We start from the raw sequence: 26,653 nt of genomic DNA on the forward strand, positions 1-26,653 counted from the left end.
ATATGGCTAATGCTTTATCACCTTTATCGAGTGCGTTAGATATAAATTCTATCACAGTGTATAACGCATCTTCGGTACTTCTATTTGGTCTAAATCCATACTGGTTTTTAGAAAGAAAATTGTTTTTCTCTAGATAATCTATCAAACGAGCCTTAATTATTTTTTCAAAAATTTTAGAAAAACTACTCAACATAGAGATCGGTCGGTAATTGTTCATATTCTCTTTATCACCACCTTTATGTAGAGGTTTGATTATCGCTATTTTTAGTTTATCAGGAAAAACACCAACTTTCAGACTTAAATTAAAAACATGCGTTAAAGGATTTATTATATGAGGAGCTATGTGTTTTAACTAATTTTATCAAAACCACAAGCTACATTGTCTTTAAAATGTTGTATTATATTCAAGATTTCCTTCGAATTTATTTTTACCGAGAATAAATTGTTGAAATTAATCGCAGGTGATGTCACATCGGAAACTTCATCGAGACATTTTTTTATGTTATTTGCTAGATTCTGTCCTATAGTGGAAAAAAACATATTTAAATTGTTTGATGCAGTTAGCGGTTCATTTAGAGCATCAATTAGATAACCATTATATTTTAATCGTTTTATGATATCTTTATCAGTATTAGGATTATTAGTTAAATCATTTATTAATTTCCAGGTCTTTTTAGGGTCTCCAGAAACATGTTGAAGTTGATCATTGTAATAATTTATTTTTGCCATTTTAATAACATAATTTAGTTTATTTCTGTAATTCTTATAATACTTTATTAGATTTTTATTGTTTGGATGTTTTTTTGTTTTTAACGATAATTCTTGTTTTTTTCGAACTGAACATAATAAACCTGATGTCATCCAATTTTTAATACGATTAGATTTAGAATTTAGTAATTTAAGACTCTTTGATTTATTTAAAGCATCAAGAATACGTGCATATACAAAATCCAGTGACTCGTTAACGTCACCAATACTGTATAAGTCCGACCAATTCACAATTTTTAATAAATCATTTAACTTTTTAAAATTAATATACTCGAATGAGGCTGATTTTTGTGTCTCTTTAATTATTTTCGGTATGGATAAAATAGTAGTATAATGATCAGAAAAATCTGTTTGAAGTACACCAGCTTCAAAGTCATCAAGGCTTTTTTTATTTTTATTTTATTTGATAAATATGTGATCGATACAAGAGTTATTACTACAACCTGAAGGAATTCTCGTGAATACGTTTATAAGAGAGATAAATCCATTTGATGATAACAAGTCAAGGTAATCATTCTCAACATTATTATTACCTATTATATTTATATTAATATCACCTAATAGGATGGTCATGTTTTTATCAACGATGTCTTTATGTGACAGTAGAATTGCTTCTAAACGAGTCAAAAATTCATTAATTACACCCGTGGGAGACCTGTATATACTAAGTAGATTTAACGGTACAACATAATTATTGATAACTAACTTCACAATATTCGCTTCACATAAATTATATTCATGTAAATCAATATCTAAAAGGTGTTTAACAAAGACAATTATACCATCATTCTGGTTTCTTTTCATAGTAGAGTAAAATGTTTTGTATCCCGGTATAAAATAACTACAATTATTTGGGTCATGCCAGGTTTCTGTTAAGACAATTACATCTAAATTAAAATAAGAATCATTTTGCAAAAATAATAGTTATTCATCTAAATTAGCATTTATGCTCCTAATATTAACACATATCATTAAAATTGATTGATTATTACAAATGTTATATTTTTTCATAAATTCAGATATTGTAAGGAAATAATTTAAGTGAGGATAAAGAGAATAAAGAGAATAAAGGTCATTATTGTTGGATTAAAGATTTATGGAAACTAGTAGGAAGACAAATGACAAAAGATGGTCATAAAAGATTTTTATGTAAAATGTGTTTAAGTAGTTTTTCGACGAAGAAAAAAAATTAAATGAACATAAACATTATTGTTCTAAAAATAAAGCTGCTAAAATAGATTTACCTACCTAACCTAACCTTATAATAAAACTTTAGAATCTAAAAAAAATAATAATTCATTAAGACTCCCTTTTACAATTTTTGCTGACTTTGAAACTACACTACAACCAATCTACTCATGTGAACTAAGTGATGGAGAGTCATTTACTAATTGTTACCAGCTACATATACCCAATAATTTTTGTTATTATGTTAAATATAGTAATGGTGATTATAAAACACCCGTAGAATATTCTGGTCCAAACGTAGCTCAAAAATTTTTGAATGTATGTTAAAAGAAGAAAATCTTATTTCTAAAATATATGACAATGTAGTTCCTATGATAACATTGAATACAGAACAAGTAATTAATTATAACAAATCTGACAAATGACATACTTGTGAAAGATGTTTAACTGAATTACCTCCAATGGTAGAGAAAGAAATTAAAATAATTAAAGACACAATTAAATATATTAAACAGAATGGTGTTGAAGATGGTGAAAAACTAAAACGTTATGAAAAAAGGCTTAAAGATGAAGAAAAATATAAAGATCTAAATATGAGGAAAGTTCGGGATCATGACCGTTTAACTGGAGAATATAGAGGAGCCGCACATTCTTTATGTAATCTTAATTACGAAAATCCACGTTTTATACCAATTGTTTTTCACAATCTTTCAGGTTATGATGCCCATCTATTTATAAAGGAAATGGGAAACGACCGTGAAAAAATAAATTTAATCACAAATAATGAGGAAAAATATATTTCTTTTTCAAAAAGGATTCCACGTATAGTATTTAGGAATGGTAAAGAAAAAGTAATATTTACAGAATTAAGGTTTATAGATTCATTAAAATTTTTACCTAGTTCTTTAGAGAAGTTAACAAATAATTTGAGAAAGGATTCGAAATTAAATTTAAAAAATAAATTTAAAGAACTTAGTAAATATTTTCCTAAAGAACATTTAGATTTAGTTACTAGAAAGTTGGCTTATCCTTATGAGTATATGGATTGTGAAGAAAAATTTATTGAAACATGTTTACCTCCTATAAAAAAAATTTTATAGTTCTCTCACTGACAAAAATATAACAATTGAGGAATATAACAACTCACAAAAAATTTGGGAAGTGTTTAATATACAAAATCTTCGTGAATTCACAAGTTTATATAATATGATTGATGTTTTATTGTTAACAGACATAACAGAAAATTTTAGAGACATTTCTTTAAAAAATTATAAATTAGATCCTATGTATTATTACACAACACCAGGATTTGCATGAGATTGTATGTTAAGAATGACAAAAGTGAAATTAGATTTATTAACAGATGTCGACCAAATATTGATGTTTGAAAATGGAATCAGAGGTGGTTTGTCTCAATGTAGTCAAAGGTATTCAAAAACAAACAATAAACATATGGGGAATAAATTTAAAAAAGAGGATGAGTCAATATTTTTACAATACTTGGATGCAAATAATCTTTATGGGTGGGCAATGAGTAAATATTTACCTACTGGAGATTTTAAATGGATTGTCAATCATGAGGATTTTAATGTTATGAATATTTCTGATGAATCACCTAAAGGTTATATTTTAGAAGTCGATTTAACTTACCCTAAAGAACTTCATGATCTACATTCAGATTTCCCTTTTGCACGGAAAGACATTTTTATGGTAAACAACTCCCAAAATTATTAACAACTTTGTATATTGTATGACAAGAAAAAATATATAATACATTATGAAACATTACAATTATAATATATAAAATTAGGTTTAAAAATAAAGAAAATTCACAGAGTTTTAGAATTTAGTCAATCTTCTTGGTTAAAAGTGTATATAGATTTTAATACTAATCTCAGATCAAAAGCTAAGAATGAGTTTGAAAAAGAATATTTCAAATTAATGAACAACAGTGTTTATGGACGTACCATGATGAATGTTCGAAATCATGTTGACATAAGATTATGTAATAATGCATTCCAGTTAGAAAAATTAATTGCAAAACCAAATTTTGACAAAAGAACCATTTTTACAGAGAATTTAGTTGCAGTCCATATGAAAAGAACAAAAATAACTTTCAAACAACCAATATAATATATAGGAATGTGTGTTCTAGATTTGTCTAAATTGTTAATGTACGATTTTTATTATAATACAATAAAGGAAAAGTATGGAAATAGAGTTAGATTGATGTATACAGATACAGACTCACTAATATTAGAAATAAAAACTGACGATTTCTACCAGGATATGAACACTATGTTAGACCATTTTGACACGTCAGATTATCCACAAGAGAATATTTATGGTTTACCTTTAAGAAACAAAAAAGTCTTAGGTAAATTTAAAGATGAGTTAAATGGAGAAATTATGTCTGAATTTATAGGTTTAAGATCCAAATTATATTCACATAGAATCTTAGATACTGAAAAAGAAATTAAAAAAGTTTAAGGTGTTAAAAAAAATGTTGTGGAAAATAAAATATGTTTTAGTGATTTTTAAAATTGTTTACTAACAAAAAAATCAAAATATGTTAAACAAAATTTATTTAGAACTAAGAAACATGATATTTTTACTGTAAAACAAAACAAAAAAGCTTTAAGTGTTTATGATGATAAAAGATTTATTTTAGAAAATGGTATTGACACATTAGCTTGGGGACATTATAAAACAAAAATAGACAGAAATGAATTTGTATACCATCTCAATACATTAATTAGAAATCAAAACCAAAAAGATTAGAACAAGATTTTTTGTTTAGTCTTGATTATGTTAAGATTCCGATAATCCTTGGTTTAAAGGTAAAGATGTAGCTACCATATTAGGCTATAAAAACAAGATGAAAAAAATATCACTTAAAGATTTAGGATTATCTAACCCCCGCGATTCGCGGGGGTATAAAACGACTCTCTGTTATCGTGTGTATTTTGACTTGATTCCATATACTAGGAATGTGTCATTATAACATAAGTATTTCTTAAAAATATTTTTAAGAAATATTGCAAAATGAAAAAATATTTTAATTATTAATGACATAAGTTTTGCGAAAAAATATTTTAATTATTAATGACATAAGTTTTGAGAAAAAATATTTTGGGGGGATTTTGCAAAAAATATTTTAATTATTATTGCATTTAGATTTTTAGAAAAATATTTCAATTATTATTGCAATTAGATTTTCTGATCTTTTTGCACATTGTTTTCTTTGTGATCTTTTATTGATATATTATGAGCTGCGCCAGGATTGGTATATATATACTACTCCTCCCTATAACGAATTTTTTTTGCTGCTTATTCGACTTCGTTATATGAAAGTTTCACTGTATTAGCATTTTCTATACACGACAAAATTTATAAAATAATTTGACTCTTTTTGAGCTGTTTACGGACATAGTCAGTTTTCAATTTTTTTAGTTTTTTTTTCTATAAATATCAATTAAATTTTATTTGTTGGGTTAAAAGCGTGCACATTTAATACAAGGCTCCTGATATATTGTTATAATAGCAGTTGAACAAAATTAAAAATACATAGGCACAATTTTCTTTTATAAGCATTTAAAGTTCAAATGTTGACAAAATTTATCAAATTTAAAATGTTATAGTTATTTTGTAGTTAAAAATTTATGAAATGTTACCTTTTTTTTTTTTTCCAGTTTATAACCGACTAATCTATATCTAACCTATTTTTTATAGCTAAGGATTGAAAATTTAAAACAAGGTAATTTAAAGAGATCATTATCATGCCGCTACAAAAATTATATCCCAATTTACAAATAAATTATTAAATTCCATATTATAATATAATATTATATATTTATTACAATTTAATTATAATAGTTAAATAATTTATAATAATTATATCAAATTTGAAATTTTTAGGTAAACATTTATATTTTATGCAAACTTTTTAGTAGGTTCAAAGATTAATTAACTGAATAATATATTTATATCTTACAGAAAGTGAAATATTAATAAATCTAAAAATATAAATTGTGCAGTAAACTAATTATTAGGAAGTATCAAAATAACAAATTATATTTGATTATTTAATATGTATTTCTTCTTAAATCATGGTCTTCTTCGCAAAGTTCCGCTATTGTGCTAAAATCATATAATAAATAGTTGGTACTATCAAATTATGTTATAAAGATATCTTTGATTGTTGCGCATGTTTCGCGCTTGAACCGAGAAATTGGTGAAGTTCTGCGTGGGCGAGATGGGCCAGTTTCCCCAAAACTAGCACCTTTCTTTCATGTGAGTATTTTATTATATTATTCCCCAAAAATACGTAAAAACCACCAAGCTCAAAAATAGAACCAAAAAATACTTATTACACAAAAGTATCTGCCCGAAAAATTATCAAAAATTATCAAACATTATCCAAGCATTTAATAAATTCACATAGTTCTTCATTTACCATTTTCCTATATTTTCTTCTTTTTTTCTTAGTTTTACCTACGGAATTTGTACCAGCTTTGTCATAATTTCGCTATCCAATACTTGGTGGCTGATTTGAAGATTTAACTATGAATTTAAAATTGTCCACAAGTTGCCACCAAGTATTGAAATACCTAGCGAATTGTGACAAAACAGGTACAAAGGTAATAGGTAAAAAAAAAAGAAAAAAGAGGAATATTTAAGGCAATTGTAGAAGATATGCAATGTCAATTAAAAGCTTGGATGATACCTAATTTTTAAATATATATTGGGAGATTTCATTATTTATTCGTTTTATTTTATTCTGAAGATTATAATAACTATTATTTATATTTTAAACGTACCTATCAATGTGTATTTATTATTATGATTATTAATATCTTCATGATTATAACGATTATACCAAGTAGGCCATACCTACCTGACTTGTATTATATTATTATGTATTACTATTTACTATTATTATTATTATATAATATCATGTAAGACGTAGGTTATACCACAAATATCGATAATATGGTCGAGTAACGATTAACGAAAGAAGAAATAGTGGTGCCAGAATGTTTTCCATTAAGTACCTAAATTCATAGAGAGCTTCCAGTGTGTTTATTTAATAACTAACCAAATAGAAAATGTTATTAATATAGATGAGATAACATATAGTATATTAGTATTAAAATTGTAAAGATTTTAAACAAGCTGATAGCTACAGAATCTTAGGTAAAATCTGCTGATTTCGGGAGAAAATTGTCGGGTCATAAACATCTTGTGGAATGTAATACACCAACTTTACTGCTACCAAACTATCTATAGCCGTGGTTATAATTATTTGATATTACGACTAGTATTTAATTTATTATTTAAGTTGCACTTCCTATCATCAATCTGTTATCTGTTTACATATTTAAAATGCACCATTTTTCATTTTGCATAACGAAGACTTTTAAGCAATTTTTGGAGCAATTATGAATTTTTTTCGCGTTCCTCAGTAACTAACAAAAAAGAAAGAAAGTTATATCCGAAATTTTATTAAATTGTATCAAGTAGTTTTTTCTTTATTTTGTTTGAAGGAGAAGATCGGATTGTACGTCAAAACAAATACTTTGCAGTTTGCAATTTTTTTTATCTTATTTTACATCTGTACGCGTAGGTATTTAGAGTTCATACAAATATCTGAATTTATTTTTCCCCATGAATGTAGCTATCCCTATTAATAGTTGTGCAGAGAACCTATCTACAATAACTTATAAGCGTTATATCTACTGTCGACGTTGTTGTCTTATTGCAGGTACAGTTTAGTGTTTACTCATATTCTGTTTTTAAGCTTGGTTGATATGAATCATATAAAGAGATGTTTAATTTACCTATGATACGTAAATATCAATCCTACCTTTGTTATAGCTGGTACCATGTAAGCATCATGAACATGTTTCACTGACGCAACTAGAAAAAAAATTTCGGGGGGGGGGGGGGGGGGGTTACAATGTTACATTATTACAATATATATACATAAGCTAAAATCCTGCATGGTTAATAATATTACATAAATAATGTTAATATATACACTGTATAAAAAACAAACAAAAAACACTAATAAATTAATATTGAGTCTTCGTTTTGAAGTTTTAGCCATTTCATCAATTATCATCAATGGATCAACATAAATATCCTGGTGTATATTGAGGACTGCCAATCCATTTAGTCTCATTTGACCAGTAGTATTTCTGAGATAATTTTTAAGTCGACGCAAGGAAAAAAAAGACCTCTCTCCAGTAGCTGTTGGGACTGATAGTATAATTAATATTTGCAATAACTTTAAGATTACAGGAAAAAAAATCAGGATTACAATGGAAAAATAGTTCTGTTATTGTTATTTGTTTAAGGGGATTCGATACCGTGATTTTCTGTTTTTGTCTAACACCCGCGCGACATAGTATTTTAGACGTGTTTTTTGTCAAACATTCCAATTGATCTATTGAAGCGATAAGAATTCTGAAAACAGATTTGAGTTCGTCGTCAAATCTACTTGAAATCGACTTTCCCACATTTTTGATATTATCCCCCAAATTCCAGAAAACGTCATATTAAAAAAGAGTATTTAAACATTTTTGTTTACAATTTTTGGAGAAACTAAAATCAAAAAATCAAAACTGTGGGAAATTAGATTTCAAGTAGACTTGACGACGAATTCATTAGATCAATTGATATGCTTGGCAAAGAATCCGTCAAAAATCCTATATCGCGCGTGTGTTAAACAAAAACAGAAAATCACGGTATGGAATCCCCTTAACGACGAATTTGGTGATTTGAATGCGCAACTGTTAATTATACAATAATTATGCTCTATAATTAGTTATGCTCCGGCGTACTTCAAAAATATGTTTAAACTTTACAAAAAAGATACGATTATGTACACACCAGGTAACCCTGTCCCTGTGAGAGTATACCACGAGTTATGTGGCGTGCGGTCTCCCGTGGGCCTAAATTTTAATATTATGTTTTATAATACGGATCTTCGTTATTCAAATTATTATTACCGATGAACTAATATACATTATGATGTCTTGCGACAGGTTCCGTATTATTATTATTCTTTTTCCCATACCTGTCATGTGCCAAATTATAATATTATATTATTCAAATCAAAATTTATTATTCAAATGTGTGAATGCCAAATTATTCTTATTTATGATTGCCAATATTATTATAACTGTTATTTACTCTATGTAAAATATAAAAACCTCATGATTACCCTAAACTTCACCCTTATTATTTAATTTTTCTCAACGAATACAACCTTTTCCCCCTTTATATCTTTAACATTCATTTGTTGATGCGTGTTTAAAACCTACGAGTTCCACCGACTCGGCCTTATAGGGCCTACACACAGTGCTACTCGTAGGCCACGTGTCGAGTGATTAGTTCTTACAACTAATATAAATAAACTGACTTACCGATTTGGAAAATAACTAAAATTATAATAATTTTGATGATAGGTAACATGTCGTAAATGATATGATAATAATAATATATAACAATTAAATATGATATTTACATACTATTTACCTAATTGCGATATTTTAAATAATGTATTTCCGTCCTATTTAATTAGGAGCTTTCACGTGTGTTTTGCCTGTATGTACATTTTAAGGCACTTTTTTCTTTTTATGCTTAGCATGACCCTGCCGGGTCGTTGGATATTAGTCTTATTCTTAACTATAATGTTAATTTAATCATACTATATTTTACTACGCTTGGACTTGTCCTGTGTATTATGATAGAAATTATATACACTATTATAGTAATTCAATAGGAATAATATAATAAATTCAATGTTTTCAGGAAAATTTAAATCAGTTTACAGTAATATTATTAGTAAAATAAATTACTTTTATAGAAATATTAAAAATATCAGACCATCTACTCTCAACATTTTTTGTATACAACGATTTTATATATACTTGAATTCAAATTCAACATATCCATTACAGTAACCCACTCGACAAATACTGCACAGCAGAGTTGTACTCACTTTCTCACTTTTTTTGTGTTTAAATTTCTATAATTATTAGAATTTATAACTCTTCTTGTGGAAGTGATTTGGTTATAATTTTTATGAATATATGTCTACATGAAGACTCTGGTGGATTATAACGTGGTTCGCAGCAATTAAAAGTACAAAGTTCAAGAACTTTACCGTACTTCCGATGTTCGCTCCTACCAATCGCTACTTCAGGACACTAACAACGCTACTAATTTTACCATCTATCCATACCCTATCATGGGAGTGATTGGACAGGGGACCGCAGCAGGCTGTATGTGAAGCAAATTACTTAAATTAATGATGATTTATGGATAACCAGGTCTGCAACAACGACCACCAATCATTTGCGAGTGACAGAGTGTAATTCATATTAGTGTTTTTTATAATGGAATCTAATATGCATTGTCTGTACAATTTTTCATTTATTTTGATGTCAGTGTTGACACAACAACAACTTTGACTGGACAACGAAAACCCACAATTTAAGTTATCCGAAGTACTTCATGTTTTTATTTTTTAATTCATCTAATAATTATATTTTTGGGAACTGTTCAGGGGCGCCCACAGAGGACAACAAAAAATCAGTGTATAATAATGTAAATATGTGACTACATATGTATGTATAAAATAAATTTAATTTTGCACCCACTGAGCTGATTTTCTGCGGGCGCCCCTGGTACTGTTTAGTACAATGTATAAATAACAGAAACTCACGATACTGTATAATATCTAAAAAAATAAATAAATGTCAACGTCATTAAGCAGGTATGATCTGGGTGATTGATTTAACGTAAGACACTAATTATTTCATATACTATTAACATTTTTTAAAATACGTGAAATTGTATACTAAGTTAAGTCTTATAGGTAGGATCAAGTAAAGAGAAAACCTAAAAATTGCAATTTTCTCACAATTAATGGCACTTTAAAGTTTAAGACATGTGAGGAGTATTTTTAAATTTTACAAAACATGGAGATTTTAAATACTATTATTAATCAGATGTTAACCAGAATCCAAATTTTTATTAGCTAAGACAATATAAGTGAAAATTAGCCCCTTTTTAAAGATTTTAGAGGTTGTAAATTTTATTTTTATTACTCTAATGATAAAATTTATCTGAGCCCAAGGAAGTGGGTAAATACATGAAATTTGACACATTAAAAACTACCTTATTATAGAGCAAAGAGAAAAATCTAAAAATTGAGATTTTCTCAAACTTAATGGCGCTTTAGTGAGGGTAGTTTTAAATGTACGAAGTGACATTGAAAGCCACTTATAACAAACTCTGGTTGCCAGATACTTAAGGAGACTATTTGTTTGATATAATTTTAAAATGATTTGAGAGAGTTTACATATTTAGGTACTTCATGTAAACATAATTTTTACTCGGGATAGTTTACTAATTTTCTCAGGTAAACATAATGTTGACCCAGGGGAGTATACCATACTATCGGGGAAATTTAACCACCACCAATATTATATAATATGTTCAAAATTTGATGCCAATTGGGTAAAATTCTGTGGTTATTCATATGCGTAATTTAGATGTAAGAAACCTGATTAATAATATCTGTATTATTGATGACTACCTATTATAATCTACACGTTTAGTTATAATATATCGTTTGCGTTTTACTTTAGTAAAAATATGGTCAGTTATTTTTTTCAAAATAGGTCAAGAATTTTTTAGAATATATACCTCAACCATATACTTTTCCTCCAATATATAATAGCTGTTAATCAGATTTACATTTATATAGAACAGATTTATTAGCCTAAATGATAAAATATAAGAGGGGTACACTAAAGAAAATTGTATCCATTCATAATAACTACTTTATTATCTTGAACCAATGGAAAGTATATATAATATAAGCAAAATAATAATAGTTTTCATTTTACTTAAAAGTTTGTATAGCAAGAATATTTCACAAGAGGGAATATGTAAAGCTAAAATTGGTACGAAAACCTTAAGGAACCGGGATGATCAGGAATCACTGTGCAAAAATTCAGAAAAATCTGTACTGTGACTTCACCGGTCAAAGGGGGGATAAACTAATAACAACTATTACTAATTGATTTAATAGTATAGATTAATATATAGATTATAATATAGTATGCCAGTATTAAAAAAAAATTGGTAATAATAATTAGTACCTCGAAAGTTAACTTTATCTGGTAAGCCTGAAAGCAAAATACATTTTCATGTTGGCATTATATTTTCATTGATCTAATGATAAAACTAAGTGTACTATATTTTGTCATAAAATAGACATAGGAATTAGGTAGGTAGGTACCTATTACAAAAAATTGATAAGTACCTGCTATGACTTAAAAAATTAAAAGATACAGTTTTTTTTTTAAATTTCCAAAAAATACGTTTAATGTTGAATTATTCTTCAATTAATATAACTGTTATAGATTTACTTTCAGATTTTCCTAGCTTCACCCATCACCAGTTTTTAATTAAACTTTAGATTTTGAGCGGAGCGTTAAATGTATTGATTTTACAATAATAAGTCTTTTATTTGTTTGTTTAGATTCTGAGCGAAGCGATGAATGTATCGATTTTAGAATGATGTGTGTTTTTTATTTTTTATTTTTTTTTATTTTTGTGTCTGTCATCACCTTTTAGTAAAAGTGCTTGGATTTTCTTCAACAGTAACTTTTCTGATAGGAAAGTGAATCTATTTGGTACTTTGAGGGGTCAAAAGTAAAAATTTCTCAGTAGTTTTCAAACGCGACATGAAAAACAAAAGAAAAATTCAGAGAAAACGGGAATTTTTACGCAAAATCTGTTTTCGAGAAAATCGATTTTGATTTTTATTGCAACTTTAAAACAAATGACCGTAGGTACATGAAATATTGATTGAACGTTTATATTAGCATTTTCTATACATCATAACATTTTCGAAATATTTCGACTTATTTTGAGCTGTTTACGGACATTTTCATTTTCCATTTTTTTAGTCTATTTTTCTATAAATATCAATAAAATTTTATCTGTTGGGTAGAAAAGCTTGAAAATTTAATAGAAGGCTCCTCGGTTATTGTTTCAAAGGCAGATGAAAAAAATTAAAAATCCTTAGTCACAGTTTTTATTTATAAGCATTTAAAGTTCAAATCTTGACAAAATACGGAAAAATCATGAAAATAAGCAAATTATTTTGAGTGGAGAATTCATAAAATTTTTCCTTTTTAAATCTAAGATTTGAAAATGTAATACACGATTATCCATAGGTTAGTCTACCTTTATCAAAAAAAAAAAAATTTCTACAAGAAAGTCAAATTAAATTTTTATGAGCGTTTGAAATTCATATTTTTACAACATTTGATATTCACTCGATTTCTCATGTAACGATTTTCTTATTTTGTTGTAATTAAAAAACGAATGACTGTAGATACTTGAAAATTTCACTGAATGTTTATATTAGCATTTTCTATACACGATAAAATTTTGAAAATAATTTCATCCTTTTTAAGCTGTTTACGGACGTTTTCAGTTTTCAATTTTTAGTTTTTTTTTCTATAAATATTAATAAAACTTTATTTGTTGGGTAAAAAATCGCGAAAATTTAATACAAGGCTTCTGATATATTGTTCCAATAGCAGTTGAAAAATATTAAAAATTATAGGCACAATTTTTTTTTATAAGCATTTAAAGTTCAAATTTTGACAACATTTATCAAATTTATAGTTTAATAATTATTTTATAGTTAAAAATGTATTAAATGTTCAATTTTTATAGCTAAGTATCGAAAATTTAAAACAAGGCTCCACGTAAATAGGTTATATATAAATTACTTTATTCACAATAATATCATCAAATATACTTGGTAATATCATAGGCTGACTGACGTTTTCGCTCAGAATCATTTTTCTTAAACAATGATATTATATGATTGAATTCAAATTTAACACCATCCATTACAGTGACCCACTTGTAACCTACTGTACAGCATAGCAACATCCACTTACCCACCGTTTTATTAGTTTGTTTTTATCAAGTATTTTTGAGAAATAATAAAGTTCCACATAAGTTTTTAATAGTGTATTTGTGTTATTAAAAATAAAAGTTGAGCGTATTCCACTATACATTTTTATGAGCGTCTGAACTCAGAAGTAAGAATTTTGACAACATTTGTAAAAACATGACAATTAGCAAATTATTTTGAGTAAGAAATTTGTAAAATATTATGTTATTATATATGAGATTTTAAAATTGAATACAAAGTATCATAAATTTGTCCACCTTTAATAAAAATAAAAGTTTACTGGAAAGTCAAATTAATTTTTAATTATTGTTTGAAGTTCAAATTATTATGAAATTTGATATTTGCCTGTAAACTAAAGATTAATCACAATTTTCTTATTTCGTTGTATTTAAAAACAGAAATACTTGATATTTTCACCAATAGATAATTCGAGCATTTTCCATACATGATTCAATTTAATATTAGGACTCTATATGCAAACAATAGTAATGGGAATTTTTTTTCAATTATTGTCAGGAAATAATTTTAAGCTCTATCAAAAAGTTTGAAATTGTATGTCAAGGTTCCACATATGTTGTTAAAAGTGTAACTAAAAAAAAAAGTTGATCGTAAATCCACTACACATTTTTAGGATTGTCTGATGTAGAATTTTAACAAAATGCCGCAAAATCGTGAACATTTGGAAATTATTTTTCCGATTGAAATTCATTAACATTTTTTTTTTATTGTTAATATTGGAAAATTTAATAGAAAATTCTTCATAATTATGTTTTTCATATCATATCTACACAAAAAAAAGTGTACTGAAAAGTAACGCTATTTATAGCAATAAAAAGTTTTAGATTTTATTTTTTTTTAATTTAAATTTGATTATTTATTCAAGTATACTCCGGTCATAATCATTTATTGTTTAAAATAATTTATCATAATTTATTAGCAATTCAAATGACATACTCGACAAATACTGTACGGCAGAGTTGTCTACTCGCTATTCTACATTTTTTATTTTCTGTCTTTTGCGAAGTAATAAAACTATTTTTCTAGATAAATGAACTATTCGATTATTCAATAAAATTATGACTATTTAATATTTATACAATTAATTATTGAAAATATTAGAAAAAATGTTTTGATGTACAAATCACAGGTTATATGTTAAATTTATTATTTTAACTTACCACATTCGTTGATACGATAACATGATGTATAACGATGGTTAGAAACTTCAAAACCATCATCTAAAAAATAAAATAAAATGTTTTCATATTTTACCTACCAATTTAAATTTTTCTATTCTAGAAATGAAACAAAAATTTTAAAAATCAAATTATGTTGAATTTATATAATATGTGCTCCACTCCCGTGGATAGTTGTTTCTAAATTGTGGGTCTAGCTGTTTCGTGGCTCCAAAAATCCTGTCTATCTATTTAGCAACGTTTTTTTTTTAATAGAGTAGAGATTTTATAATTTTATTTTTTTTAAGATTGAAAAAATCAACCAATTTATTCAAATTATATTTATTTGTATGTATGTTATATTTTATCTATTTATTATTGACATTTTTTCATAAGATTGAAAAAATCAACCGATTTATTAAATTTATTGACAATTTTTCCTCTTAACACCATTTTTGCAGCGGCCAAGGTTTGATTTCCTCTTTTTATTTTAATAAAATTCTTCAAAATTAACAACCAAAACTACAACAATCATAACCAATACCAACCTTACAATAAACCAAAATATATTATTATTTAGTTAATTTTTTTCGTGTACAGATGGCGCCACTGCTGTATTTTTTACATCCAGATTTCCTAATTTTCCGGTAAAGTTTCCTAAAATGTTCTTGCATAAGAATCTTGTACTGACAATTACGAACATAACAAAAAAATCATCAGCCAAATCGGTCAAGCAGTTTCGGAGCCAACCCGTGACATAAAATCTGGATTTGCTTTTATAGTATTGATATTGATAACGTTTTTATTTTGTAGGAATATAAGTTAACTTATATTAATATGAAATACCAAAATGTTACAACCAAAATATGTACGAAACAATCATTTATATTCCTAGACATTTTATAAATATTATACATGTTGCGTTGGTGGCTATTATCTGGCATTTGGCCGGGCAACTAATAATAAGAAAAAAAGTGCTGTTCATGCGTTTGGAATGGATAGGTGACCAATATATATAAATAATAATACGTATTTAGTACTGGGAATAAGTGGCAGTAATTTAAGCAGAACAGAGATATATGAATTAATAGTAGTAACACTACAGGAAACGCGATAGAATAATTATATAATAATACATAGTCAAGACAAGTGTATTACACGACACTATTATTTTTTGAAACATGTGAGTTGTGACAGATAGAGCTAAATGGGCAGTGGTTTTGCAATTAGTAACAAGCTTCTAACTACTAGGTACTAACTCGGTATGCGCTCTACATGAAAATTTCTGATTCGGTATGTACACAACATAAGTTGTTTTGATTTCGTATTATTTTATTGCTGATTTATATGTTGAATGTCTTTTAACATGGTGAAAAAAAAATTAGGATTGTCTAGACGGTTAAGTCACCAGCAGTAGTGATGAAGATGGAACTACAAATGATTAAGAGGAACACCCCTCATAATTTAATTTTTGCTTGTTAGGTGTTACACTTAGTGTTCACAACAAAATGAAAACATATCGTTCAGGACTCAAACAATAAATTTACCTTAGAACTTTGGTCTTAAGGATTTTAATCTGGATCATTGTGACTAGGATTTAGGTTTTGGGGCTTTTAATGTATGAACTTTGTTTAAAATGAAGCATTAGGGCATTAGTTTTAGCGCGATCGAGGTATATGAACTCAAAGTGGTAACACTACGCATGAAACATGATGGAATAATTAATTGCAAGGGAATTATGTACACCAAACTATTATTTTTTTAAAAATGTGACTGCAAGTGGGCAATGGCTTTGCAATTAGTGTTTTGTATCTGATAAGTCATGTATATTCTTTAATTTAAATGATAAGAGTATTATTATTTTAACCTAACACTGTAATACTCAGACGCTGTTGACTCAAATCGAGCAGTTCGACAAAGGCCCTCTCATCAACAAAATAAAATCACATTATTATTATTTGTACTTTAGTCGTTTTTAATTTTTATCTATTTCCATCCAATAAACTAACGTAGGTAAAGACGTATAACAATTAGTAACTCATTTCTAACTTCAGGAGACAATATTGAAATGATATTTCACTTGATATTAAACTTACTTTTCCCGCTGACATTTGAATTATTTTGTATTTGCTTAGCTACAACGTCCACTGAAAATAAAAGGAAATTAATTTAAATGTTAAAAATCAAGTGCATACTATAGTTGATCTTCTCATGCTTTTCAGCTATTGTAAATTTAATAGCGGTCAATTAAATTAAACTGACGGAATAGAATAAAATACAATTTTAATATTTTTGGGAATTAAATAATACCTAATAAACAATAAATATGATTTAATTTTATTCAAATAATAATATATATTTGAATAGATTTTACAGAAATAGCATTATATTATATGCATTTTCTTATGTATTACGCCAAGATCAAAATAAACTCTAAACATGATCTATAAAGGGTTTGGTACTAACTCGGTATGCACTCTACATGAAAATTTCTGTTTCGGTATGTACACAACATAAGTTGTTTTGATTTCGTATTATTTTATTGCTGATTTATATGTTGAATGTCTTTTAACATGGTGAAAAAAAAGTTAGGATTGTCTAGACGGTTAAGTCACCAGCAGTAGTGATGAAGATGGAACTACAAATGATTAAGAGGAACACCCCTCATAATTTAATTTTTGCGTCAATATTTTGAGTGTGGGCTACTGGGCTCCTGAATTTGCATCTACATATGAGATTTGTTGTCTTACCATCTTGTATACAAAACCTCGACCTATGAAACACGTATCAGAATGAATCTCTGATCCTGCCTCTCATTCGCGTTCTATTATCGGTAGAAGGGTTTTTTGTCGATGGACATAAAAATAAGAGCGATTGTTTCTATTTTCTAAACCAAATACTCAGGGGCCATCTATCCGTATAGTATTTCGGTTCCTACGCATTTATATCTATTAAGGAGGGAGGAGTATCTCTAGCTAATAATTAACCCTTATTGTACTTTCTTTGGACAGTGATACGAGCTTCGTCAATATTAATATGATTTGTGCATTTTTTGCGCATGTTAGAACAGTCGGTGACATACTCATTGCTTCTTCCTGTCCGATCCATTACAATTTGTGAGGGCAATACAAACATAAATTGAATATTGATGCATAAGAAATTAATTTTCAGGATTCAGGAAAATGGTTTCCTTATTGTTCTGCAGTTCCTGACTTTAGCCAGTTAGAGTAAACTGATCTTGTTAGGTGTTAGACTTAGTGTTCATCAACAAAAGAAAATCACATTATTATTATTTGTACTTAAGTCGTTTTTATTTTTTATCTATTTCCATCCAATTAACAATTAGTAACTCATTTCTAATTTCAGGAGACAATTTTGATATGATATTTCACTTGATATTAAACTTACGTTCCATGGTGATATTTGAATTTTGTTTTATTTGCTCAGCTACATCGACCACTAAAAATAAAAATGCATTTATTTAAATGTTAGAAATAACATACATACTATAATTTATTAATCTTCTCATGCTATTCAGTTTTCTTGGTATAAAATTAAGCTGACGGAATAAGATTTTAAATTAATTTTTATACTATCGGGAATAAATATGTTTCAAGTGTATTAAAATAATATACCTATTATTATTTGAATAGATAGTAGCACTATATTATGTATCGCTAAATATTTAAATTACGGTGATGTCGATACCATGATCAAAATTATCTCAACTCGTTTAAGTATAAATGGTTTTCTATAAAAATGAAAAACACTATAAAGTATATTTTCAGGTTATGTAGTAAATCATATCGAAGGAGTAAGTGGTATTTTCATGAAAATGAGTTGGTATTTGTATTGAAAACTTATTAAAAATCATATATTATCTTACTTTTTTGAACAAGGTCGGTTATGGTGTTAATTTTTGGTTTTCCTACAATGTAAAATGTTAGATCAGTATTTTATAAACAGTAAAAAATTTTAATATCTGACAATACTTTTTTTAGCAGAAAATATTCAGGGTTATTTCTATGTCGAAATTCGATCAAATTAAAAAGGCCAAATATAGGGAAATCTTAGTACTTTTCTGAATAATTGGCAAAAATTGTGTAAATATGTTTAGACGTCGGTTGGCGGGGGTGGGGTTCTCTTCTTTATTTTACAGTGATCACACACGCGTTGGTGGTGCACGGCGGCGTTTATTTATTTTTTTAAATTGTTCCCAATTATCAAAAATTATTTTGTTACTTACAGTCTATTTTGGGTGTTGGACTGGGCGTCAACCTTGGAGGTAAGTCGAGATCAGAATTCGTGCCGAGTGAATTTTTTATGGAGGTAATATTTTTAGACTTCTGATTTTTGATGAAACTTCATTACTGAGGGTATGACAAAAATACGAACAGATGGCTGTAGGCGTGGCAACATTTTATTTTGGGAACCATACAGTGGCTATATTTTATCGTATAGAATACAATTATTATGGAACTTCTGAACGTGAGTTTTCACTATTGTTAATTTACCGATTAATAGAGTAGGTATGTATTGTCATATAATATATTGTATAGATTGTATTTGTTCATAAAATATAATGATAGTTTTAAAAAAAACTTTTTTATTTTTCTTATTATTTAGGTATTGTTAATACTTAATATACAATATTTATCAACCAATTGTAATAGTTATTTAGTCCTTTATATATTATTGTTTAATAAATGTTGAATGTATTGTGAATTAATGTTATATCATATTATATTCATATGCTTTACAAATGAAATTTTTTCTTTTATACTTATTTGGTTTTCATCTTACCATAATGTACACAATACTCATCGTAGATGTTTTTCATACCCTTTAATACTGAAAATATAATTTATTTATCTGTAAAACTCAAATAAAAAGATTTAAATATTACATTTATTAAAATTAGATACAAATATTACACCATGATACAAAATAATTAAAATTAGGATCATTGTACAGAAGGAATTTTTAACTAAACTTATACAATCAAACAGTGTTTGGAAAGAATCGATGATGGGAGCGGTTAGCGAAAAGGTCTATTTCGCTAATCACCCCGTATTAAAGTTAGTTCGTCGGTTTTCATTGACAGGCGAGGGCGACGCAGTAAACAATTCGCTGCCAGTCGCCGAGTAATTATGAACGTATTATGTAAAAGTAATTTAATAAAATACAATTATTACCTATTACGTCCAAAGTTAATAAATGTATACAGTCCATCATAAACCAAAAATAATCAAACATTTTATAGTCCTAATAAACCGGATAAAATAGCAAAATAAAAATTGTGTTGACGTGACTGTGAAGTGCATTTAGAGAAGAAGAAGAGCTCAAATTCAAGAACTGTAACAGGAAACCAGTGAAAAATAAAGTAAGTGTACATCTCCTATACATAATGTAATGCGCACAAGGGGAGGCTTGGTTATTGACGACTCATTGTATTGGATATTATTTTTTAGTGGTCAATACTAAATACTAAGCATAGGGGTATTAAATATTTATAGAATTATTGGACAGTAATGAATAGCAATTTGAACAAAATCACGTGTGTTGCCTCTCAAAACTACGTCAATTCCCCATTTGGAATTATGCGCAGCTGTTTTATTAACACGATTGGCAATCAATACTATTGCCACAATGACGTATTTTTATTTTGGCTTCTTTAATTAATTATGTTAATTTGTTCCTAAATTTTAGGTAAACATCTTTTAATTTTAAATTAAAAGGATGTTTTCTAACTTGTAGGTGGTGGCGGTCCCTTTATCTTATGGAGTTAAATGGGCATCCACAGTGGGCATCCATAGTTTTAGAATTAAATGATATTTCAGACGAGGCCTGTTTTTTCAGACTAGTAATTTATTGTTTCAGTGAAATAATGTGTAGCTGTATTAATATCGGTTATTTCAAAAATTTGAGACCACTCTTAATTTTGAATAAGGATAGTTAATTTTAGTTCATCAGTTTTATTATTTTTAAAAGATTGGGTTTATTATTACGGTTTTATAATATATTATCTATACTATAATATAAGTAAAGATCATTTAAAAAAATATAATAATAATAAAAAAAAAAATTATTGTTAAAATTATGACATACATATAATATTATTATATTATAAAAGCAAATTTAAATATATAAATGCAAGACATATATAATAATGGAGCCGAGTGGACTCGGTTGCGACAAAAACTTTGGGCATATAACTCTTGAAGTCTTTTATTAATAACGAATACATGTGAATCATTTCATTCAATCTTTAATAACAATTTCAATACAAAATCACATTCTGTCATGCTGAGGTTGGCAATGAATTACTCAATGAAATCGTAACCAAAATTTGTGTTAAAATTAAAAAAATGTAAAAATGTTTTAAAAATGTCAGCAGACTACTCAATATTGAAGTGACAAGAAATAAATTAAAAATCACACGATACGAATCAGGTGGGCTCACACGGAACGAGTTAATCAAATCCATGTCCCATAACTTTGACAAATAATTATTTATTAAATTCACTCTAAAATAATGCTTGTATTATATTATAATCGTGGTTATTAAAATTTCCAACTAAAATCTGTTCATATGCGCATCCTCACGTAGTGACACCATGCCATAGTTGAACCGGTGTCGAATACGCAGAATTGGTGTGTCGTTGAACATGATTTGAATAATGAGTTAGACATTTTGTATAAATATTATACTTAATATAGTATTTAACTATTAGATGATTAAAACTTACCATTCTCATAATAAGCAGTCTGTTGTGATTGTTCTAGCCCATCTAATAATAAAACAAAAAAAACACAGATAAGTTTTATTATTTTGATGATCCCGCTTGTGCAAACGCAGTGCAACCCATTCATCGTATCCCATTTGCACCCCAAATCATAGCACATATAAAAAATATTACCCCCCAGTTCCTAAATCTCTCAATGAAGTAATTGAATACATTTCTAACTCAATAATTTCAACAAAAAAAAAAAACGAAGAGTTTAAATACATTGATAATGTAAATAATATTATTTTGATTACATGCAAAACGAATTCGATTTTTTATGCAATTTCAACAATTCTGACATTTTTGGTGTTTTTTTTTTTACATATTATAACTTTTATTTTTTTTATGTCTCTGAGACTTTCATTTTTCAATAATGTAAACAATTTTATAAAAACCTGGGATATAGTCTACTGATACCTATTCATATTAAATTTCCTATTTTAGTTTGTTACTCATTATCCAGTTTATTAATGATAGTTTATTCTTTCCCACGATCATCTCTAGAATAATATTTATTATCCAATTACCAAGTTAACAAATATTGCAAAATAAATCGATAATAATAAATTTAAATAAATATTATATTATAATATATTATTTGTGACTTACTTATATCCATGTGAAGAGTCATGTTATAATTGTTATCCAAACCTAAGATACATAATTAAATTTAAAAAATAATGAAAAATCAATATATTATTTGTTAAAAAAATAATTAAGAGTGCGAGACAACATTAAATTATAACATAATATACGATATACGAGGTAGGTGTATCGTGATGGTGGTGTCGGCCAAACTAGGATATTCATTTTGAACCTTTATCCAAAATTGACCTATATTTTTGTTACTTTTAAAAATATCGTGTAAGCCCACATCTGAACTCAATTCAATCAGTTTTTCTTCATTTATTAATGATAATATATTTTGATCAGATTGTACGAATGGATTTATTACCCAATTATATTTTTTACGAAAGTCTTTTGTGGGATCGACATATATATATTTCATTTATTTCATTTTTGTCAATATATTTTTCCAAGTCATGTTAAAAAAATTCGAAAACATATCATATACCACCTAATGTAATATTGTAATATTTATTGATTTTATTTGTTCATTAATTTATTTTATTATTAGAGCTTTTTAATTTTTGTATTGATTTAAATTTTAATTCATACACGACCCTAAATAATAAGTTGGCGACCCCCAATTGGGTCACGACCCCCAGGTTGATACACCCTGCGATATGCAATATACATCAGATATAAGTTATGTAAGTACCTAGTATATAGTTATATAATAATAAGTCAGTTATTTGGATTTGAACTATAAAAGAAGAACCTTGATCAAATTTTACATTCCTCATTTGTTATACAAAGAATTATCAAAAATAAACTGATTTTACAAATATGATATTTTATAGGTATCTATTTCATCTTTAAATTAAATTTTTCTATAAAATGTATTAGGTAATTTTGGTTTATAATAGGTGACTCGTGTATAATTCTATAATTGTTTTGTTAATTTGAATATTGTTGTATTCATTAATTTCTAAGTAGATTTAATTTATAAAATTATATTGAATATTTTGTCCCAACGTTATATCATGTTTCGTTTATAATAAAATGAAAAAAATATGTATAAGTACTAATTACTTACTTTCTTTGAAAAAATGTAGAAACGCGTCAAACATTTTCATAGTTTTAGTTTCTGAAACCATTTAAATATTAACTCCGTTATGCATTAGGTTTACATTTACCATTATTGTTATAAAGAATAAATTAAAATTATTTTTTAAATCTCTAACAAATAACAATAGATACTTCATTCAATGTATTTTATTGTGTATATAATATGTCTACCTTCATACATAATAAATATATTAAGATTTATGTTTTTTTTTTTAAATATAGGTAGGTAGTTAATTTGTTATTAGTTATTACTAATTAATAATATAGTAAAATATAACTTATTACTTATAACTTATAGGTTAATTTATAAGTTACAAGTATTAAGAACAATTTTTATGAGTGTACATAGTAGTAGACCAAAAAATAGCGAGTTGCACCCGTGAAATTCCACAAAGCTGATCAAAACATTTAGCACTATAATTTTTTTAACTATAAACATAAAACAGGTATCTAATATTGTTCATAATTAGATTTTTATGCAATTAACTTGACAGAAAAATGTATACTTTGGAACATTAAAATAAAGGGGATGGGACGAAAACAAAAGCCATAAACTCAGTCTTTGGATATTATATATTTTAATTGATCTTTATAAATACGTTTTAAAAGGACGTTGTACCCGCATGACTTGTCGATGGGCGATTAATACGTCATAATATCTCAAAAAAGAAAAATATTGGGGAGAGATAAATACATGAACACTGATAGTATAGTGAAACTGAACTATGTCAACATTACAATTTAGTCTCTAATCTCCTTAGAGATTATTATTATTATTTCTATTATTATCAAAACATGTGTTTTCCTCTCTTTTTTGATGTATAAATAGCAAAACTTATTTATTTTTTCAGGTACGATGTTTACCATGTGTTGTATCCTTCTTATTAACGCATAACAAAAGCAAGTAATGCGTTTTTTTTAAATGCTTATAACTAGTAATACAATTTAAATTTAAAAAAAGTTTACGTAGAGCCCCAAATAATATTATTACCAATCAATTTTACATCAGGTAAAATTACTCTAACATTGAAAACAGATTACAGAGAACAAAATGGTTTATTCTGAATTTAGGGGAATTTTCTATGCTGTGTAATGGTTAGTTGGAGACAATATGATAAGCAAATGCAACGGAATTCTAAGAGGTTATAGATAGACAATTTTAACCACATTTTAAGACATAACATTATATAAATGTACTGAAATGTAACCATTTAACTTATTATTAGTAATTAGTATGTAATATGAGTATAGATACATTAATGATTAAATATACACTATTCATATACAATTGTATCAACAATAAAGTAATCAAAAACAGTTCATAATTATAAAGCTTATATCGAATGTAATAGTTAGTTTTCTTTTTTCTTTGTAGACTTTTCACAGCTTATAACAATTTCATTCCAACTATTTCTATCCTCTGAATCCTCTATTCTTCCTAATTCATCAATCCTTATTGAATCGTTCTTCATACGATCCATACTTCTTCGTCTAAGTCTTCCTTGTGGTCTCATTTCAACTGGCTTATTGGTTAAGATATTATTGATGAGATCTAGCTTTTATTCGCAATACATGTCCAGTCCATTATTCAATTTTTTTAGATATAAGGAATTTTTGGATGTTTGGTCTGTCGAATAATTTTCCACTATCTGAGTTTTTCCTCCGTTCATTTTCTCTGTTATCTGGGTTTCTTGTAGATTCGTATATATTCTTGTCAGAATATTTCTTTCAAATCTCAACAGTTTTTCTTTGTCTCCTTTTAACCATGTTTCACGTCCAGTGTTGTGAATTATCTAGATATAAATATTTATCTATTTATTTTATCGAGATTAATTTCACTTGATTTTTTCCGTTTTTCTATAACTTTTAATACTTATTTGAAATTTAAAACAATGCGAAATATGCCACAATTAGTTCACAAGGCATCATCCGAACTGCCACTGCTTATGAATTTTGAATGTTAATATGTTTAATACCAAACAAAAGAAATGGTCAATTTTTTTTAGATTTAATTATCTGCATTTATCATTATATTTTTTTGCAAATAAATCAATTTTTATTAAAAAAAATCATTATTTCATTAAACAATAAAATTAAGTGTCCAGATAATTTAAAATGTCCAATATATTAATATGCGTTAAACGTTCCTTTTTTTCTGAGTCACATATTTTAAAGATTCCGCATTCGCCATTATTCAGTCATTTCCAAATCATTCACGTCTCCACATTTTTACAATGTGTATATTTGTTAAGATTTCTTTTTCTCCGAATTTTAAAAGTTTTGAATTAATATTATCCTTACCAGTAATTTTATTATTTTTTTTGTGGATTTACGATTAGTTCAATTTATTCCAGACTTAGCACTATGATTTCTGGTTTTACTGTGTCGCTTCTTTCTTGTTTATAAGGAAAGTAGTGACTGTGTTGATTATTTGTGTTATTCATAGATTTTCAAAATAAAACTTGAAATTATTGTCAATCGGTTCTAGTTCTGATACCAATTGTTATCGTCATATTTCATTAGTAAGGAACGTGTCTTAAAACTATCTTTAATTTAATTGCGCGTATCTCCATTTCTTCTAGACGAGAAGGAAGCTTTTCCGAGAGTCTTTTGTTGTGTATGATTCTTTTGTTGGTCTGTTTTAGAGTAGTTTTCTCTATTGACTTGGGTCGGGTTTCGTATCGTTATTCATCTTCTTGCAGGGCGTTTGTCCACTATATCCTGGCATTTTTTGATGAACAATGGGTTGTTTCGGCTGCTTTTCACTATTCTAAAGTTTTCTGCTGCTTTGGTCACCCACATTTTTATATATGTCCATATACATATTTTCTCATCATTGATTTTATATCTATTATACATATTAGACGTATTTTTACTGTACGCTCTAATATCATAAGGGTTTGTAGTCTTATCTTTTTTTAGTTTAACCACACTATTCAGTTGTTTTTTATTCCTAAATATCACGGATAACGTGGTGGATCTAGGATTTTGTTTTTTCAGAGGAGGGGAGCAAACATGCTTTTATT

General features: G+C 27.2%; 1 protein-coding gene across 4 annotated transcripts in view; it reads right to left on the reverse strand.

The window, feature by feature from the left end:
* Positions 1 to 5,866: 5,866 nt before the first annotated feature.
* The window catches only part of LOC132933653 (uncharacterized), a 69,533-nt gene continuing 48,746 nt past the window's right edge, over positions 5,867 to 26,653 (reverse strand). For 3 of the 4 annotated variants that reach the window (XM_060999920.1, XM_060999919.1, XM_060999917.1), the window contains 13 exons: positions 23,596 to 23,646; positions 22,545 to 22,586; positions 21,897 to 21,938; positions 19,951 to 19,998; positions 19,034 to 19,075; positions 18,556 to 18,606; positions 17,244 to 17,294; positions 15,151 to 15,210; positions 12,135 to 12,161; positions 10,691 to 10,705; positions 9,387 to 9,401; positions 7,823 to 7,875; positions 5,867 to 6,096 (listed from right to left, as the gene is read on the reverse strand). In XM_060999920.1, coding sequence (XP_060855903.1) covers positions 6,064 to 6,096; positions 7,823 to 7,875; positions 9,387 to 9,401; positions 10,691 to 10,705; positions 12,135 to 12,161; positions 15,151 to 15,210; positions 17,244 to 17,294; positions 18,556 to 18,606; positions 19,034 to 19,075; positions 19,951 to 19,998; positions 21,897 to 21,938; positions 22,545 to 22,586; positions 23,596 to 23,646 — 530 coding nt within the window. In that variant the 3' untranslated portion in view covers positions 5,867 to 6,063. The remainder of the gene's footprint in view (positions 6,097 to 7,822; positions 7,876 to 9,386; positions 9,402 to 10,690; positions 10,706 to 12,134; positions 12,162 to 15,150; positions 15,211 to 17,243; positions 17,295 to 18,555; positions 18,607 to 19,033; positions 19,076 to 19,950; positions 19,999 to 21,896; positions 21,939 to 22,544; positions 22,587 to 23,595; positions 23,647 to 26,653) is intronic. The other variant, XM_060999918.1, reaches the window with a different exon arrangement.

Source organism: Metopolophium dirhodum, chromosome 1 (assembly GCF_019925205.1).
Source record: "Metopolophium dirhodum isolate CAU chromosome 1, ASM1992520v1, whole genome shotgun sequence".
NCBI lineage: Eukaryota > Metazoa > Arthropoda > Insecta > Hemiptera > Aphididae > Metopolophium > Metopolophium dirhodum.